The sequence below is a fragment of the Chiloscyllium plagiosum genome, unplaced genomic scaffold (genome assembly GCF_037043375.1).
Source record: "Chiloscyllium plagiosum isolate Xiang-an unplaced genomic scaffold, Cpla_swu_hap1 HiC_scaffold_21, whole genome shotgun sequence".
Taxonomy (NCBI): Eukaryota; Metazoa; Chordata; class Chondrichthyes; order Orectolobiformes; family Hemiscylliidae; genus Chiloscyllium; species Chiloscyllium plagiosum.
The window spans coordinates 25240049-25258601 of NW_028270159.1; the positions used below are offsets into that span (position 1 = coordinate 25240049).

Below are 18553 nucleotides of genomic sequence, written 5' to 3' on the forward strand. Positions count from 1 at the left end.
AGTGGTCAAAAGGCACATGGTATGCTTGCCTTCATCAGACAGGGTATTGAGTATAAGAGCTGGCAGGTCATGTTAAAACTGCACAAGACTTTGGTTCAGCTACATTTAGAATACTGTGTAACAGTTCTGGTCACCACATTACCAAAAGGATGTGGAGACTTTGGAGAGGGTGCAGAGAAGGTTTTCGAGGAGATGCTGCCTGGTATGGAAGGTGTTAGCTATGAAGAGAGGTTGAGTAGGTTAGGACTGTTTTCATTAGAAATAAGAGATGGGGGGGCACACCTGATTGAGGCCTTCAAAATCATGAAGGGTGAAGACAGGGTAGACAGAGATAAGCCTTTTTCCAGGGTGAGGGATTCAATAACGAGAGGTCACGCGTTCAAGGTTAGAGGAGAAAAGTTTAAGGGGGATACGTACGGAAAGTACTTTACACAGAGGATGGTAGGTGCCTGGAACGCGTTGCCAGCAGTGGTAGTAGAGGCAGGCATGGTAGATTCACTGAAGGTGTGTCTGGACAAATGCATGAGTAGGTGAGGAGCAGAGGGATACAGAATCTTAGGAATTGGGTGATAAGTTTAGACAGAAGATTTGGATCAGCACAGGCTTGGAGATCCGAAGGGCCTGTTCCTGAGCTGTAACTGTTCTTTGTTCATTGTTCTTTATTAGTAACACATGCCAAAAGCTAAGAAGTTTTTTGATATTTGCACTAAGGCATCATTTATTTAAAAAGATTGGCGATTTATCCTAGCTTTTGCTCTTTTTTTCTCTCTGATCTCCAGGCTGGATAATAATGATCTGACTGAATCTTGCAACAAGGATCTCAGTCCACTCAACACAAAATCAATCACTAATGGCTCTTCCTGTGTTATAATATAGTAAATGTAACTGTGAAATAAATATCAGTTGAATATATTACTAGGAAATCTTGTGCTCAGTACATGTGGAGGGCCACCTTTTACTCGCTTTCTTTATTTAAATACATATTAATTCACTTCAACACATATTTGAATGATTATACAGACACATAATATGTTGTTCATCAATAATCTGCTGAATAAGTTTTTCTAGTTCATCATCTTAACTTTAAATATTGATTTCTGATTCATTCTTTGGTGAATATAGGCTATAGCACGAAAAAGTTCTGCTACTTGTTCAATCCAGAAGCCACACTTCGTTGCATATGCTGCATTTGGACGTTAGGGGTTTGTGAGTGGGGGCCAAGCAGAACAAGAGCAAGAAATTAAATGTTTATTTTCAGGGTGAAGCATATAGACTGTCCTATTCTGTTTGAAGGAATCCAATTCCTTGGGGGGCGGTATGGTGGCTTAGTGGTTAGCACTGCTGCCTCATCGCACCAGGGTCCCAGGTTCGATTCCAGTCTTGGGCGACTGTCTGTGCGGAGTTTGCACATTCTCCCTGTGTTTGCGTGGGTTTCCTCTGGGTGCTCCGGTTTCCTCCCACAGTCCAAAATGCAGCACCCGGATTCCTCCCACAGTCCAAAATGTGCAAAAAAGGTGAATTGGCCATGCTAAATTGCCCATAGGTTAGGTGCGTTAGTCAGAAGGAAATGGGTCTGGGTGGATTACTCTTCAGAGGGTCAGTGTGGACTTGTTGGGCCAAAGGGTCTGTTTCCACACTATAGGAAATCTAATCTAATCTAATCAATTGGTGACCATTAGGATAGCAAATACTTACTGTTCATCCTTGCAGCTCATGGGCATTATGAGAAAAACAATTATATTCCAATATAATTGTATGTGAGACATTCAGAACATGGATATTTGTACACTGAATTCTGGAAATAATTTGTCGCAGGCAACTTTACTGACCTATCAAAATCATTCAAGGGATTTAAGCCTGAAAAGGGCTTGTATCTTTATGAAAAGAAACTTTGTCATTAGAACCAGTGTAGAAAATTCAACATTTTGTCTAATGTATAATTTAATAAAACCAATTCAAGCATGATTCCCTTACCACTTGGTAACAGACCACATTTTGGCAAAATTTATCTTAAATTAATGTCACATTAGTCGTATTACCTGTAATATAGAACATTTTGTTCTGAACTGGTGTTTTGCCTTTTGGATTTGTTGATCTGGAAGGGTATCTTTGAGGTTCTGTTGTTAGTGTACATTGCCTCTTTAATGATGCTGACATGGAACTTGCATTACCCCTTATAATTAAAACAAATGGATAGGAATTATTTATCAGGTTTTAAAATTATATGTTGCCATCCAACAGATGTTCATTATATTCATCTCTGGAGTCAACAGTCCAAGGATAACTTGCTTCTATGCTGTCACCAATGCCAAAAATTAGTTACAAAACGACTTTACAGTAACCCAAAAATTTTATTCGGTGTTTTATTCTTTCCTGTGAAAAATAATTATAATCTCTACCCTATTCTTAATTTCATGCACAAAGGCAAGAGGTATCAATATTTGGAGAGTATCAGATTAATTTTGTTTATATATTTCTTGATTTTGATTTGACTGTACATATTTCCATGTGTTATTCACTTACTTTTAAGCAGGAGGAAGTTGACAAGTAAGTTATGAATACTTATTAGTACTTCAAAGTTTGTGAGAAGATTTGTAGCTCGGGTGCTCGTTGTTGTGGTTCTGTTCGCCGCGCAGGGAATTGTGTTGCAGACGTTTCATCCCCTGTCTAGGTGACATCCTCAGTGCTTGGGAGCCTCCTGTGAAGCGCTTCTGTGATCTTTCCTCCGCCATTTGTAGTGGTTTGAATCTGCCGCTTCCGGTTGTCAGTTCCAGCTGTCCACTGCAGTGGTCGGTATATTGGGTCCAGGTCGATGTGCTTATTGATTGAATCTGTGGATGAGTGCCATGCCTCTAGGAATTCCTGGCTGTTCTCTGTTTGGCTTGTCCTATAATAGTAGTGTTGTCCAGTCAAATTCATGTTGCTTGTCATCTGCGTGTGTGGCTACTAAGGATAGCTGGTCGTGTCGTTTCGTGGCTAGTTGGTGTTCATGGATGCGGATCGTTAGCTGTCTTCCTGTTTGTCCTATGTAGTGTTTTGTGCAGTCCTTGCATGGGATTTTGTACACTACATTTGAACACTATCCTTAGTAGCCACACACGCAGATGACAAGCAACATGAATTCGACTGGGACAACACTATTATAGGACAAGCCAAACAGAGAACAGCCAGGGAATTCCTAGAGGCATGGCACTCATCCACAGATTCAATCAATAAGCACATCGACCTGGACCCAATATACCGACCACTGCAGCGGACAGCTGGAACTGACAACTGGAAGCGGCAGATTCAAACCACTACAAATGGCGGAGGAAAGATCACAGAAGCGCTTCACAGGAGGCTCCCAAGCACTGAGGATGTCACCTAGACAGGGGACGAAACGTCTGCAACACAAATTCCCAGCGTGGCGAACAGAACCACAACAACTTATTAGTACTTGATAGAAAATAGAATGTATTGCTATTCTTTTATTGTTTCCAAGAGGGTGCAGCCACCATTGTGGTAAAGCAATCTTTCCCAAAATAAGGTTGAAGTGATGAAAAAAAGGAACTAGCTGGACAGGTTGGCCCTGTGAAATTACTTGTTCCCTTCTTGGCACCTCACCAATTAATCACTGGATGAGAAAGTTCATTAAGGACTTTCTTGACTCACCAACAATTGTGGCTGTTGGTGATCAATTAATGGTCCGTTAAGGATTTCAATTCCCCGATTATCTGCCTTCCCGACAGCCAAGTAAAGTGGCTTGTTTCTCAACTGGGTAGTCAAGGCAAACTTCTGGGGGGTTGGAGGGGAAGGACTTAGTTTGCTCAAATCTGGAGGAATTGATAAGGGAATATGTGGTAGCTTCTGAAAGCCACTGCACTGCTCTTGCCTCAGTTCCCCTGACTTCCCCTGTCTCTACGACCCCTATCTTGTGAGAAGCAAAAGAAAAAGACCTACCTACCTGACATTAGGTTTTCTGAGATGCAGACTTCACTTTTAGGATCCAGAAGCTGCCAGTGTCTTATTGGCAGCAGCTTCTGGTGAGCTGGGACCCCACTGTCAAGGCCTGTAATTCACCAAGAATCCTGCTGGTCAGCACTTAATAAACTGATTGTCATGTGATTTGGCAAGCTTTGTTCGCAGTGAATATGTCAAGTTAGTTTATATCTAACAAGCCAGCTCTCACACTTCATCTGAAGATGATAAAATCACAATTAAATGTAAAATGCATAGAGAATAAATGCCAATTGGAGATTAGAAAAAAGAAAACAATATGGGTCCTTTTTTGGGAAGCTTGCATGGCTTCCCCAACAATTGTTAGGCTTCCACCCAAGAAAAGCAGACTAATGATGTAAAGGTCAACCAAGTTGCTAGTAGCATTCCTTCCCATCCCACTCTTCTAACCCCAAAGTTCAACAAAGGTTGATCCCTACATGGACAGAACTTTTTGTAGAATCCAGACAACAATCATATTTCTTTAATGTGTACGTGACTTGTTGACACATTTTTTATGCATTTAGTATTTGGTTCCTAAAAGATATCCTTAAGTGAAATCTTCTTCATTGTTAATCTGCTTAAGCTTTTCCCTCATTGTCCTGAAATGGTTTGTTTTTGATTTTGTATCTGTAAGTATAAAGTTGTACTATCAGTTTACCTGAGGTGATAGCACTAACTGTGTGATCAAATTTGCTTAAACCAAAGAATTATACCTTTTCCATTACCCTGGTGACGTGAGGTAACACTTTTCACATAGTCAACACACTGGTTCAGGAACAATCATGAGTTACATTCATCAGTTTATATTCTAGATTGCTGTCATTGTCACTTTCCTCCATATGAATCTTTCCTACTAACCTAAAAACAGACAGTAAAAATGTAGGTTTGCAAAACTCAAGAGCACGCAAACAGTTCTGCAGTAATTTGCTCAGCTAGCACTGTATAATATGTCTGAGCTGTTTGTCCAGTTATTACAAATCTATATGTTACTTACAGGGTTATCTGGAACTATGGGAACAGCCACATCAATTGGTGATGGATATTGCCTGAAGATTTCAGGAATAGACAAGATAAATAGGGCAATTATTTACAATACCCTGGATTAGTCTAACCCCACAAAATTAACTGGAATTCGCTTCCCTATGTTGTGCTGTGAGCAATGGCGAAAAAGTGGGAAAATATAGGAAGAATGAAAAGTCAGAAGTTTAGCAATGAGAAAATGTTTTATGATTATAAGCCTTAAATGATGAATTCAAAATCTTGAAATTGCGTGGTAAGTACCTTATTTCCACTAATTTGCATGTCACTAAACACTTTTTTTTTTAAAAGTGGCACTTTCAATTTTCCTCACCTTTTCCAAGAACTTAGAAAGACGCAAATACTGAAATGTAAATTAGAGTGGGTACTTAGTGGCAGCAGCTCTTTGAATACCTGTCCTGGCCATCAGTGAAACTGTTCCTTTACAACAACGCTCCTCATGCTTCATGGTCAGCATCCTCACTGACTGTTTGTCCCATGCAAATTGGCATTGACAAACACCAGGAGAAAGTAAGGACTGCAGATGCTGGAGTGTCAGTCGAAAAGTGTGGCATTGGAAAAGCACATCAGGTCAGGAAGCATCCTAGGAGCAAGAGAGTCAATGTTTCAGGCAGAAGCCCTTCATCAGGAATGGGAATATTGATGAAATGCTTACACCTGAAATATCAATGCTCCTGCTCCTTGGGTGCTGCCTGACCAGCTGTGCTTTTCCAGTGTCACACTTCTCGATTGACAAACACCAGCCTCAGTGCGTCATCGTGTCTTGTCCATCTTGTCACATGCCCTTCAATACTTTACTTTGCAATAAAGCAGTGACAAAATGTGAATGTCACTGTAATCCAGAATCACAGATTACTGTCCTGGGGACATAGCTTTAAATCCCACAATGATAATGGTGAAATTTGAATTTAATTAAATAACATGGAATAGATCCTGACCTAATGGTGACCATGTAACCACAATCAATTGGTGTAAAAATTCACCTTGATCACTAATATCCTTTAGGGAAGGAAATCTGCTATCCCCACCTGGTCTGGCCGACATGCAACTCAAGACCTATAGCAATGCAGTTTGACTCTTAATAGCCCGAAGAGTTGACACTAAGCAATTATGGATGGGCAATATATGCTGGCCTAGCTAGGCCTACATTCCATGAACGAATGAAAAAGAAACTTTTGAGCTCAGAGACACCTACATTTTGCATGCTTCTGCCAGATAACTTCAGTGAGCAGAGACATACACATCACCACACAAGATGAATCTTATGACTCTTAGCGTGCTTTCTGAGCACATGCTCATTTGCATTTATTTGGTGGCTGCCAGCCTCAGTATTCTTCAAATTGGTTTTACAGCGCTCACTCACTGACTTCAACATTGCCTGGATTGCAGTTTGGGTCCAGATTGGCTTGGTCAAGTGGCATGGCTTCCTGAGGCAATCTGCAGGAATAAGGATTGCCCTCCACTCTGCCAACTTGTCTGCTTGCAACCTGTCTGTGAAGAAGGGAACAAGCTTTCCTCTCCTCTGGGGGGCACCACAGTATGGGAAGAACGTGATTGTACTTAAAAGAATCACCATGTTATTGACTGGGATGGAGCATTTCAGCTATAAAGGGAGGCTGAGTAAGCTTTGGTTATTTTCTTTGGAGCAGAAAAGGTTGAATGGGGACCTGAATGATATGTATAAGATTATGATGGGCATGGATACGATGAATAGAAAGCAGCTGTTCCCCTTAGTGGAAGGGTCAATAACAAGCGCGCATAACTTTAAAGTGAAAATCAGGAGGTTTAGAGGGGATTTGAGGAAAAACTCTACTGCCCAGAGGGTAGTGGGGGTCTGGAATGAACTGCTTAGGAGGGTAATTGAGGCAGGAAACCTCAAGATCCTTAAAAAGTATTTGGATGAGCACTTGGAGTGTCATTACACTCAAGTCCACGGGCCCTATGTGGGAAAGTAGGATGAATGTAGATGATACCATATTTTCGGCAGTACAACTTAATGAACTGAAAGGCTTCTTCTGTACAGTATGATTCTACGACTATTCGCTTGCAGTGACTTTAGTAGTGTGCAGCTCGGCTTTATATATGACAACAGAAGTATTAATGATGGAAAGTCCTGGCAGTAATAAGAATTTCTGTCTCTCCTACCTCGAGATTCTATGAAAAAGGCCCCTTACAGCCCTGCTGCATAATTAATGAAGTGAAGAACAGAAGGTTGCATGATAAAAGTCTCTCCAAGTCATGGAGGTCAGAGTGTCATGAGTCTCAGTCAACAAAATATCTTAACTGAAAATTCAAAAATTCTGCCCATAGTTACACTGTGGATTACACTTAAAAGTTTCACATATTTCATCTCCACAAAATAAGTTGACTGCATTGATCACTTACCATGCAGTGACTTTACCTAAATTTAGTTGAGAAGAATCAGGAGGCTGTTTAAGAGATGGGCTTTGGTCTGTTGCTCTAATATCATACTTGTTCTTAATGGCAACTTTAAAGACTGTTGGCTTGATTGGTTCCAAGCCTTGTACACAGTTTACAGAAGAATCTAACTGGATCTATAAAAAGAAAAAAAAAATACTGACTAAGTCCTGTTGATGTCAGAAGTCACACAACACCAAGTTATAGGCCAACAGGTTTATCTGAAACCACAAACTTTTGCAGCCTGCTCCTTCGTCAGGTAAAGTGGATGGAAATATTCATGCAAATTATACCTCCTGAATATTCTGAAATTCTGCTGTCTGACCAACATTTAACTGGCATCTTTCCATTATAATCCAATGCTATACTCAAACCAAAACGATAGGCACAATGAATAATAAAATATAATTTCACCACAAAGGTTTATTTTTAGCTTGTTTTCATATGTATGTGGTGGGATGGGAAGAATCTTATTATATGAAAACGCCCTCTTCATGATACTCAACTTATTCTTCTGTCATTAATTAAAAGTTTTTGATTTTATTACAAAACACCAACAACATTTAGTCTTATTCAGAAAACATTCTTAGTAAATTACATTTTTAATGAAAAACACAGACAATTAAACCAAATTTACTGATTTTATTTTACAGATTAAAGATGACACTTCAAGGCAAACTAACAAATAAGGAGGCATATAGCATGCTAGGAGCAGTACCTAGGTATACTTGAAATGAGATGCCTACTTGGTGAAGTTATAATACTACAAACATTGGAAGCAGCATGCTTTTGACAGACCCTAAGTGATCCCATAACCAGAGACCAGATCAAAGCTCTGCATTTCTGTCACATCCAGTTGTAAATGGTGATGGACAGTTGGACAATTTTCAGAGGCCGCAGTTCCCAAAAACATTCCTGTCATTCATGATGTGAGCGCCCAGCAATAAAAAAGAATGAAATATTTGCAAAGTCTTCATCCAAAAGTACCAAATGAATGATTCATTTTGGCCCCCTCTGAGGTTCCAGGACCACAAATACCAGTCTTCAAACTCTTTGATTGCCTCAATGTGATGTTAAGAAACAGTTGAAGGCACTCGATACAATGTCTTTGGCTCTGACAATCCCCAGCTGTAAAACTAAAGATGTGCTCCAGAACCCTGCAGCCACACCCTTAGTCAAACTGTTGCAGCACAGCTATAAGCTGACATCTGTGTAGCAATGTGGAAAATTGAGCATGTAAGTCTTGTCCATAAAAAGCAGGGCAAGTCTAATGCAGTCAATTACCTCATCAGTCAATCCCAATCACAACAGAGGAAAAGTTGTGGTATTGACAGTACTATCTGCATTTACTCAGGAACAACTTAGCTCACTGATACTCAGTTTGGGTTCCACCAAAGTGACTGAGCTCCAAATCTCGTGACAGCCTGAGTCCACACATGGACAGAAGAGCTGAACTATGCAGGTGGGTGAAAATGTTTGCTCTTGATATCAAACCAGCATTTCACTGATTGTGTAATCAAGGGAGCCAGGCAAAATTATGACAATGAGAGTTGGGAGAAAGCTTTTCACTGGCTGAAGTTAGACCAAACATAAAGAGAGATGGTTATGGTTGTGGCAGGACAATCACCTAAGTCCAACAACATTACCCTGATGATCTCCTCCAGTCATGTCCTGAACTCAACCATCTTCAATTGGTTCATCAGTTAAGTTCTCTCCACCATAAGATCAGAAGTGGAAATATTCAATCATAATCGCACAGTTTTCTGTCTCTTTTGTAACTCCTGTTTGTTTGACGTTTAACATCATAACTATTGATGAAACTCTAACCACTAACACCCTCGGGTTCATTGACCAGACACCGAACTGGACTACTCACATAAATATTATTGTTGCAATAGGAGATCGAGGGTAATGAATTGTGTGACAAGTAACAAGTATAGGCCCCCCAATAGCAGCAGAGATGTGGAGAAACAGATTGGGAAACAGATTTTGGAAAGGTGCAGAAGCCACAGGGTCGTAGTCATGGGCGACTTCAACTTCCCAAATATTGATTGGAAGCTCTTTAGATCAAGTAGACTGGATGGGGCGGTGTTTGTGCAGTGTGTCCAGGAAGCTTTTCTAACGCAGTATGTAGATTGTCCAACCAGAGGGGAGGCCATATTGGATTTGGTACTCGGTAATGAACCGGGACAAGTGGTGGGCTTGTTAGTGGGTGAACATTTTGGTGATGGTGACCACAATTCTGTGACTTTCACCTTGGTTATGGAGAGAGATAGGTGCGCACAACAAGGTAGATTTTATAATTGGGGGAAGGGAAATTACGATGCTGTAAGGCAGGATTTGAGGAGCATACGTTGGGAGCATAGGCTGTCAGGGAAGGATGTGGTGGAAATGTGGAACTTTTTCAAAGAGCAGATACGACGTGTCCATGATATGTATGTACCTATCAGGCAGGAAAGAAATGGTCGTGTGAGGGAGCCTTGGTTGACGAGAGAGGTTGAATGTCTGGTAAAGAGGAAGAAGGAGGCTTACATAAGGTTGAGGAAACAGGATTCAGACAGAGCAGTGGAGGGATACAGGATAGCCAGAAGGGACCTGAAGAAAGGGATTAGGAGAGCTAAGAGAGGGCATGAAAAATCGTTGGCGGATAGGATCAAGGATAACCCCAAGGCATTTTATGCGTATGTGAGAAACCTGAGAATGACGAGAACGAGGGTAGGTCCGATCAAGGACAGTAGTGGGAGACTGTGTATTGAGTCGGAAGAGATAGGAGAGGTCTTGAACAAGTACTTCTCTTCAGTATTTACGAATGAGAGGGACCGTATTGTAGAAGAGGAGAGTGTGAAATGGACTGGTAAGCCAGAAGAGATACCTGTTAGGAAGGAAGATGTGTTGGACATTTTGAACAACTTGAGGATAGACAAGTCCCCCGGGCCTGACGGGCCCTAGGATTATGTGGGAAGCAAGAGAGGAAATTGCAGTACCGTTGGCAATGATCTTCTCGTCTTCACTGGCAACGGGGGTGGTACCAGGGGACTGGAGAGTAGCGAATGTTGTGCCCCTGTTCAAAAAAGGGAATAGGGATAACCCCGGGAATTACAGGCCTGTTAGTCTTACTTCTGTGGTAGGCAAAGTAATGGAAAGGGTACTGAGGGATAGGATTTATGAGTATCTGGAAAGACACTGCTTGATTAGGGACAGCCAGCACGGATTTGTGAAGGATAGGTCTTGCCTTACAAGTCTTATTGAATTCTTTGAGGAGTTGACCAAGCATGTGGATGAGGGTAGAGCAGTGGATGTAGTGTACATGGATTTTAGTAAGGCATTTGATAAGGTTCCCCATGGTAGGCTTATGCGGAAAGTCAGGAGGCATGGGATAGAGGGAAATTTGGCCAATTGGATAGAAAACTGGCTAACCGGTCGAAGGCAGAGAGTGGTGGTAGATGGTAAATATTCAGCCTGGAGCCCAGTTACAAGTGGAGTTCCGCAGGGATCAGTTCTGGGTCCTCTGCTGTTTGTAATTTTTATTAATGACTTAGATGAGGGAGTCGAAGGGTGGGTCAGTAAATTTGCAGATGATACGAAGATAGGTGGAGTTGTGGACAGTGAGGAGGGCTGTTGTCGGCTGCAGAGGGACTTGGATATGATGCAGAGCTGCGCTGAGGAGTGGCAGATGGAGTTCAACCCTGCCAAGTGTGAGGTTGTCCATTTTGGAAGAACAAATAAGAATGCGGAATACAGGGTTAATGGTAGGGTTCTTAGTCAGGTGGAGGAACAGAGGGATCTTGGGGTCTATGTACATAGATCTTTGAAGGTTGCCACTCAGGTGGATAGAGTTTGTAAGAAGGCCTATGGAGTATTATCGTTCATTAGCAGAGGGATTGAATTCAAGAGTCGTGAAGTGATGTTGCAGCTGTACAGGACTTTGGTTAGGCCACAGTTGGAGTACTGTGTGCAGTTCTGGTCGCCTCACTTTAGGAAAGATGTGGAAGCTTTGGAGAGGGTGCAGAGAAGATTTACCAGGATGTTGCCTGGAATGGAGAGGAAGTCGTACGAGGATAGGTTGAGAGTTCTCGGCCTTTTCTCGTTGGAACGGCGAAGGATGAGGGGTGACTTGATAGAGGTTTATAAGATGATCAGAGGAATAGATAGAGTAGACAGTCAGAAACTTTTTCCCCGGGTACAACAGAGTGTTACAAGGGGACATAAATTTAAGGTGAAGGGTGGAAGGTATAGGGGAGATGTCAGGGGTGGGTTCTTTACCCAGAGAATGGTGGGGGCATGGAATGCACTGCCCGTGGGAGTGGTAGAGTCGGAATCATTGGCGACCTTTAAGCGGCATTTGGATAGGTACATGGATGGGTACTTAATCTAGGTTAGAAGTTCGGCACAACATCGTGGGCCGAAGGGCCTGTTCTGTGCTGTATTGTTCTATGTTCTCTATGTTCTATGTTCACCTTGTAACCAGCATTCCCTTTACTTATCAGCTGTGAAAGCCTCCAAGGCTCCTTTGCCACTGTGACTTCTGGAAAGCAATGCTGTGATTGACCTGCCGACAGCACCATACTTGGAACATTGGAGTGCTTGCAGACCCATGCAGCTGCATACTTTAGAGGGAACATTGCTTCTGACCGCTCAAAGCCAATTCAACATTGATAAGCAACAAGTCAGCATTATGACAAATACTGACAATAAGAAATGCTGGAGATCACAGCAGGTGAGGCAGCATCCATGGAGAGAAAGCAAGCTAATGCTTTGAGTCTAGATGACTCTTCATCAGAACTGCTCTTCACTTGCTTGGATGAATGCAGCTCCAAAAACACTAGGGAAGCTTAACATAATACAAGACATAGTAGTTCACTTGATCAGCACCCCACATACCATCTTAAATATTCACTCCTTCCACAGCCAGCACACAGTGGCAGTTGTGTGTATCAAACATAAGAGCGATAAAGGTTTATAACATATTACAGCAAACATTTTATTGACCAGCACCTATGGGACCAGGAGTTTGCCGGTTGATCAAATATTCCTGATAATCAAGAGGTCCACATAATCAATGTAAACACACACACTAAGTAATGGAAGTGTAATGCAGGGGATACATACATCACTGTTATATTTTAATTCCTTAAGAACTTAAATGTGGAATTAGGAAGGCTAAAAGGAGCCATGAAATATCTTTAAGCAAGTATCCCAAGGCTTTTTATACAAGTATTTGAAAAATGAGGGTAACCAAGGGAAAGAGTAGGCTCACTCAAGGTCAAAGGAGGGAAGTTATGCGTGAAACCACAGGAAGTGGGAGAGATCCTTAATGAGTACTTTGTATTGGTAATCACGATGGAAAAGGACATGACTGATGTTGAGGTCAAGGATGAGTGTCTGAATACTCTAGAGAATGTTAATATATTGAAGGAGGATGTTTTGGGATCTTAAATTGCATTAAGGTTGACAAGTTCCAGTTGGGATCTATCTCAGGTACTGTGAGAGGCAAGGAAGAAATAGCTGGGGCATTAGCAGATATTTTCACATCCTCTTTGACCACAGATGTGGTTCTAGAGAACTGGAAATTAGCCAATGTTGTTCCCTTGTTTAAGAAAAGAAAAGCAGGGATAATCCAGGAAATTAAAGACCAGTGAGCCTGACGTCTGTGGTGGGAAAGGTCTTGGAGAAGATACTGAGGGACAAGCTATATGGAAGAAAATAGCCTAGTTAGTGACAGGCAGCATGGTTTTGTATGGGGAAGGTCATATCTCACCAACCTGATTGAAGAGATGGGAAAGGTAATTGATGAAGGAAGGGCTATGGATGTAGTTTATAAGGGCTTTAGTAAGGCATTTGATAAAGTCTCACATGGCAGATTGGTACAAAAACTAAAATCATATGGGATTCAGGGTGGGCTGGCAAGATGGATACAAAACTGGCTTGGTCCTAGAGAATAGCAGTGGAAGGGTGTTTTTCATAATGGAGACCAGTAACTAGTGGTGTTCCACAGGACTCAGTCTTAGGTCCTCTGTTGTTTATAATATACGTCAATGATCTGGAGGAAAATGTGTGTGGTCTGATTAGTAAGTTTGCAGATGACACGAAGATTGTTGCAGTTGCTGATGGTGATGATTGTAAAAGGATACGATAGGATGTAGATAGATTGGCGACTTGGGCACAGAAATAGCAAATGGAGTTTAATCCATACAAATGCGAGGTGATGCATTTTGGAGGATCAAATTTAGGTATGAATTATACTGTAAATGGCAGAACAATTAGGAACATTAACATAAAGATAGATCTGGGCGTGCAAGTCCACTGTTCCCTAAAAGAGGTAACATAAATGGCCAAGGTGATTAAGAAGGCATGCTTATAGTACAAGAGTTGGCAAACCATGTTGCAGCTATATAAAACCCTTGTTAGGCTACATTTGGAGTATTGTGTGCAGTTGTGATCGCCACACTACAGAAGGATGTGGAAGCTTTGGAGAGAATGCTGAGAAGGTCCACCAGGAGGTTGCCTGGTCTCAGAGGCATTAGGCGTGAAGAAAGGTTAAAAATTCTAGGATTGTTTTCACTGGAAAGATGGCAGCTGAGAGGGGGCCTGATAGATGCCTACAAAATTATGAGAGGCATAGCTGGGTGGAGAGTCAGAGATTTTTTCCCAGGGTTGAAGTTTCAATTACAAGGGGGCACAGGTTCAAGGTGAGAAGTGGAAACTTTAAGGGAAATGTGTGAGGGAAGATTTTCATGCAGAGAGTGGTAGGAGCCTGGAAAGCACTGCTAGAAGAGGTGGTGGAACCAGGTACGTTGGCGAAATTTAAGAGCTATCTGGATGGTCACATGAATAGGGAGGGAATAGAGGGAAACAGACATAATAAGAACAGAAGATTTTTTTTTAGTTTAGTTAGGGCATGATGCTTGGCACAAGGTTGGAGGGCTGAAGGGCCTGTTCCTATTCTGTACTTCTCTTTTGTTCTTTTTATTTATAGCATAAATTACTTAAATAAAACTTAGCCCACTCGGACCCTCAACTGATTATTCGAACATTGCGGTAGATTATTGTATTTGAGGAGAAATTGAATCAACTGTTGATACTTCATGTAGCCGTTCGACTGAACAACAAATATATTTATATGGAGATGAATGTATTAAAAAATTGTAATAATAAATTTTGGTTTTAACCTTGTGAAGCTGATTTCTTCTTTTTAAAACAGAAGGCTATTTTTGAACAGTAAGTTCAAATCTCATTTCCATGAAAGCATGTAACTTAAGCTAAATGATTAGATAAACTACCTGGAGAGTTAAATGATTAAATTTTATTCCATACAAAAAGACAGGCCACTGGCTGCAATTAGTTTTCAGTTGTGTAGAACAGTTTCATACCAACAGAAGGGTAGTTTACTTTTTTGGCAGTCTGGCCCAGGCCTTCAGACGAAAACAAAGTCTTAAAACTGCTTACATATGGGACTTCTTAAAATTCAGTTAGTGAAAGTCAATGAAGTAGCTATTATTTGTGTAGCTTAATGGAGAAATAGAGAGTAATGGACAGTATTGGTGAGAATCACCTTTGATGAATGTTAGAAAGTCACTTAAAAGGAAATGTTTGCGAACTTGTCAGTTAGGTAAGAAATTAAAAAGAGTTAAGGCAGGAGTGATACGTTCTTACTTTATTCTAAGGATATATGGGTGCACTGGCTCAGCCAGAATTTATTGCCAATACCCAGTTAGGCAACACTAAAAGAATGGCAATTTATTTCCAAGTCAGGATGATGAGTGCTTGGAGAGGAAGTTGCAAGTAGTGGAGTTCCCATATATCTGCCTTATCTTTCTTGATGGTGGTGCTTGAGGGTTAAAAGATGTGGGCTAAAAGCTTGGTGAATTTCTGCAGTGCACCTTGTTCATCTTGTACATACTGTTGCCACTTTGCACCAGTAGTGAAGGGAGTCAATGCTTGTGAATGTGGTGCCAAGTAAGAGGGCTGTTATGACCTGGACTTTGTCAAGTTTCTTCTCTAGGAATGAGTGGCGATAAAGGATATTACTAGGAAAAGATTATTTTGCTGTTACAATAAGATCTTTTCAATTTGTCTTTTCTATATACATGCACATACAGCTTTGTTTTATTTCTTTTTTTTATATAATAAACTTGCATTCTTTTGCTAAGAGAACATTGGCAGTATCGGGTGAATATATTCAAAAACTGACAACCATAGTAACCAAATTGGAAAGATAAAACTTATGATCGAACAAGCCAGGTTTCAACCTGAGATATGACTTGTGCAATATTACCGCAGGTGGAATCATAACACAAGATATACTGTGACAATATATCATGCCTTCTTCAAGAGCAGACACCAATTTCGCAACATCTACCACCTAGAAGGCTGAGCAGCAGATGTATGGAACATCACCATCTTTCAGTACCAGAAAAAGATTTATTATTTTTTACTATCATTTTGAAATTAAAAAGTAAAAGTTAATTCAACCTGTTTGGAAACTTCTCAAAGATGCTTGCATCCTAAAGTTATGAAGGTGTTTGATTATAAAATCAGAAATTAACTTCATGGCCTACACTGTGTTGTTAAAGTTTGGGAGGATGCTAGCATGGCCATATTATGAATGAACTGGGAATACACCAAGTGCGTTGTTCATGATGTCAAACAGCCTTTCAGGGTGATTTGGTACATATTCTGCAAACCTAAGTGAAACAAATGCAGTTAACAACCTCTCCCGGGGAATCACTCACAGTGGAATGTACATTCATTCCCAGGAAGGACTCACACCTTCAATATTTATAGGGTCAGCCATTGAAATGATAGGTAGAGGTGCTTTTGACTTACATTTTTGCTCTTACAAAGTTTGGGAAAGTACCAAGTTATAAATTGAAGGAGTATTGATGCCTTCTTGGTTTTAGACAGTTGTGTTGCTGCATCCTGGTAGGAGGTCAGAGGAATATTGTGACCTGTCCTCACAGAGGCTGCCATAGGTATGGGACCTCGTCTTCAAACCACACAGAAAGATTTCTGTAGCCGAGGATACGGAAATGGGAGCTGCGTGGAGAGGGAGGAGGACTAAGGCTTTTCTTGAAAGCTTTATCCATCAAAGGGCTTCAGGTAACATGTCTCATACCACTGCCTCAGCCAGGAGCAACACGTGAAACACTTGTGATTCACTGTGGAGGTGGTCACAGAAATATGCTAATTTCATCAAAATGTGCCTGCAGCATTAACAGCAGGCACGACAGTGAAACAAGTAGTTGACAGGGTCAAAGTTGTCTTCAATTTTTAGATCAGAATCTTCTCGGCAAGCGCAGGCAACATCACCAACATCTTACAATTTTGTCATTGATCGCTGTAGCCAAAAGATGATGGATGTTCTGTGAGGCTGAACCACGACACCTTCTCCTTATAAACATAGAGAAGTAGAAGGAATGGGCACACCTTTGCCATTGGTGTGGACAGCCATCCACACATTTATCACTCATACAAACAGGGGAGATTACAAAAGTTTCCACTTCATTACAGTGTACAGAGGAACCTTGATTATCTGGTAATCGATTATCAGAATTTTGGATTATCCAAACAAGTTCGCAAGGTCCTGATGCTTGGCTAAACTGTGTTATCTGGCATTCAATTAACCAAACAAAATATTCCCCGCCTGTGTCCTTCGGATAATCGAGGTTCCTCTGCAATTGGCATGTGTCCATGCTCAGCCCAAGGTTACCTCACCATCAAGGATATATTTCCCTCCCCACCCCTATCTGTGGTCCAGAGAGACCATTTCCTCCGTGACTCCCTTGTTAGGTTCATGTACCCCACCAACCCACTCTCCACTTCCAGCACCTTCCTCTACCACCCGCAAGAAGTGCAAAACCTGCGCCCACACCTCCTCCTTTACCTCTGTCCAAGGCCCAAAGGATCCTTCCACATCTGACAAAGATTTACCTGTACTTCCACACACTTCATCTATAGTATGTCTACATTGGGGAGACAGGATGCCAACTTGCGGAACATTTCAGAGAATATTTCTGGGAGACACGCATTAAACAACCCCACTGCCCTGTGGCTGAACATTTTAACTCCCCTCCCACTCTGCCAAAGACATGCAAGTCCTGGGCCTTCTCCTCTGCCAAACCCTAACCACCCAATGCTTGGAGGAAGAACATCTCATTTTCCACCTTGGGACCTTCCAAACACACAGGATTAATGACAATTTCACCAGTTCCCTCATTTTCCCTCCTCCCACCTTATCCCAGATCCAACCTTCCAACTCGGCACCGCCATCTTGACCTGCCTACCTGTCCATCTTCCTTTCCACATATCTGCCCAACCTTCTCTCCAACCTTATCACAATTATTCTCCCACCTTCAACTACCTACCATTCTCAGCTACCTTCACCCGAGCCCCACCCCTTTCCCATTTATCTCTCAGTCCTTAGGCCACAAGCCTCATTCCTGATGAATGCCCAAAACATAGATTCTCCTACTCCTCGGACGTTGCCTGACCGGCCGTGCTTTTCCAGCACCACATTCTTCGACTCTGACCTGCAGCATCTACAGTCCTCACTTTCTCCACTATACAAATGCATGTCAACATACAAGACTAAATTGCTAGCAAGTGGATAAACTGCCAATTTTTATTGAGAATGGGGATTATATATGAAGAATTGGAGCCGCGTGCGACCTGTTCTATTCCCTGGAACTTGAGTATACCTGTTTTTGCTGCGCTGCCGGATTCCCCCGAACTCTTCGGTAGTTCAGTAACGTTCTCCGTCTCTGGTTAATATCTGTGCATTTTTCCATCTCATTTTTCTCTGGAGACAAAACTGTTTACATTGATCCAAGTTGACTCTCGCTCCCTGAATGGCTTGTCCCACCTGTACGTTCGTTGGCAGAATTCGCGCGAGCTTGTTCCGTCGTCATGGTAACCACGCTCGCGCATATTAACGGGCTCTCGGCTTCGCTCAAAGTTAAATTTAAAAAAAAACGGCCACTTTGTCATATGCAAAATGACTGCTGTATTTCTTGGCACGTCGATTTGTCTATCGAAAATGTAAGTTTTTAATTTAAAACTGATGTAGAATATATGTTTGGTGAACTAGCTTTCGCTGCTATGATAGAAAAAGTCCCCTCTC

The 18553-nt window shown here is 41.6% G+C and overlaps 1 protein-coding gene across 1 annotated transcript in view; it reads right to left on the reverse strand.

The window, feature by feature from the left end:
* The window catches only part of LOC122564660 (uncharacterized), a 44557-nt gene extending 26336 nt beyond the window's left edge, over positions 1–18221 (reverse strand). The window contains exons 1-3 of the mRNA XM_043719743.2: positions 18132–18221; positions 7402–7571; positions 2040–2173 (exon numbers count right to left, since the gene is read on the reverse strand). Coding sequence (XP_043575678.1) covers positions 2040–2173; positions 7402–7571; positions 18132–18221 — 394 coding nt within the window. The remainder of the gene's footprint in view (positions 1–2039; positions 2174–7401; positions 7572–18131) is intronic.
* Between the last annotated feature and the right edge of the window lie 332 nt (positions 18222–18553).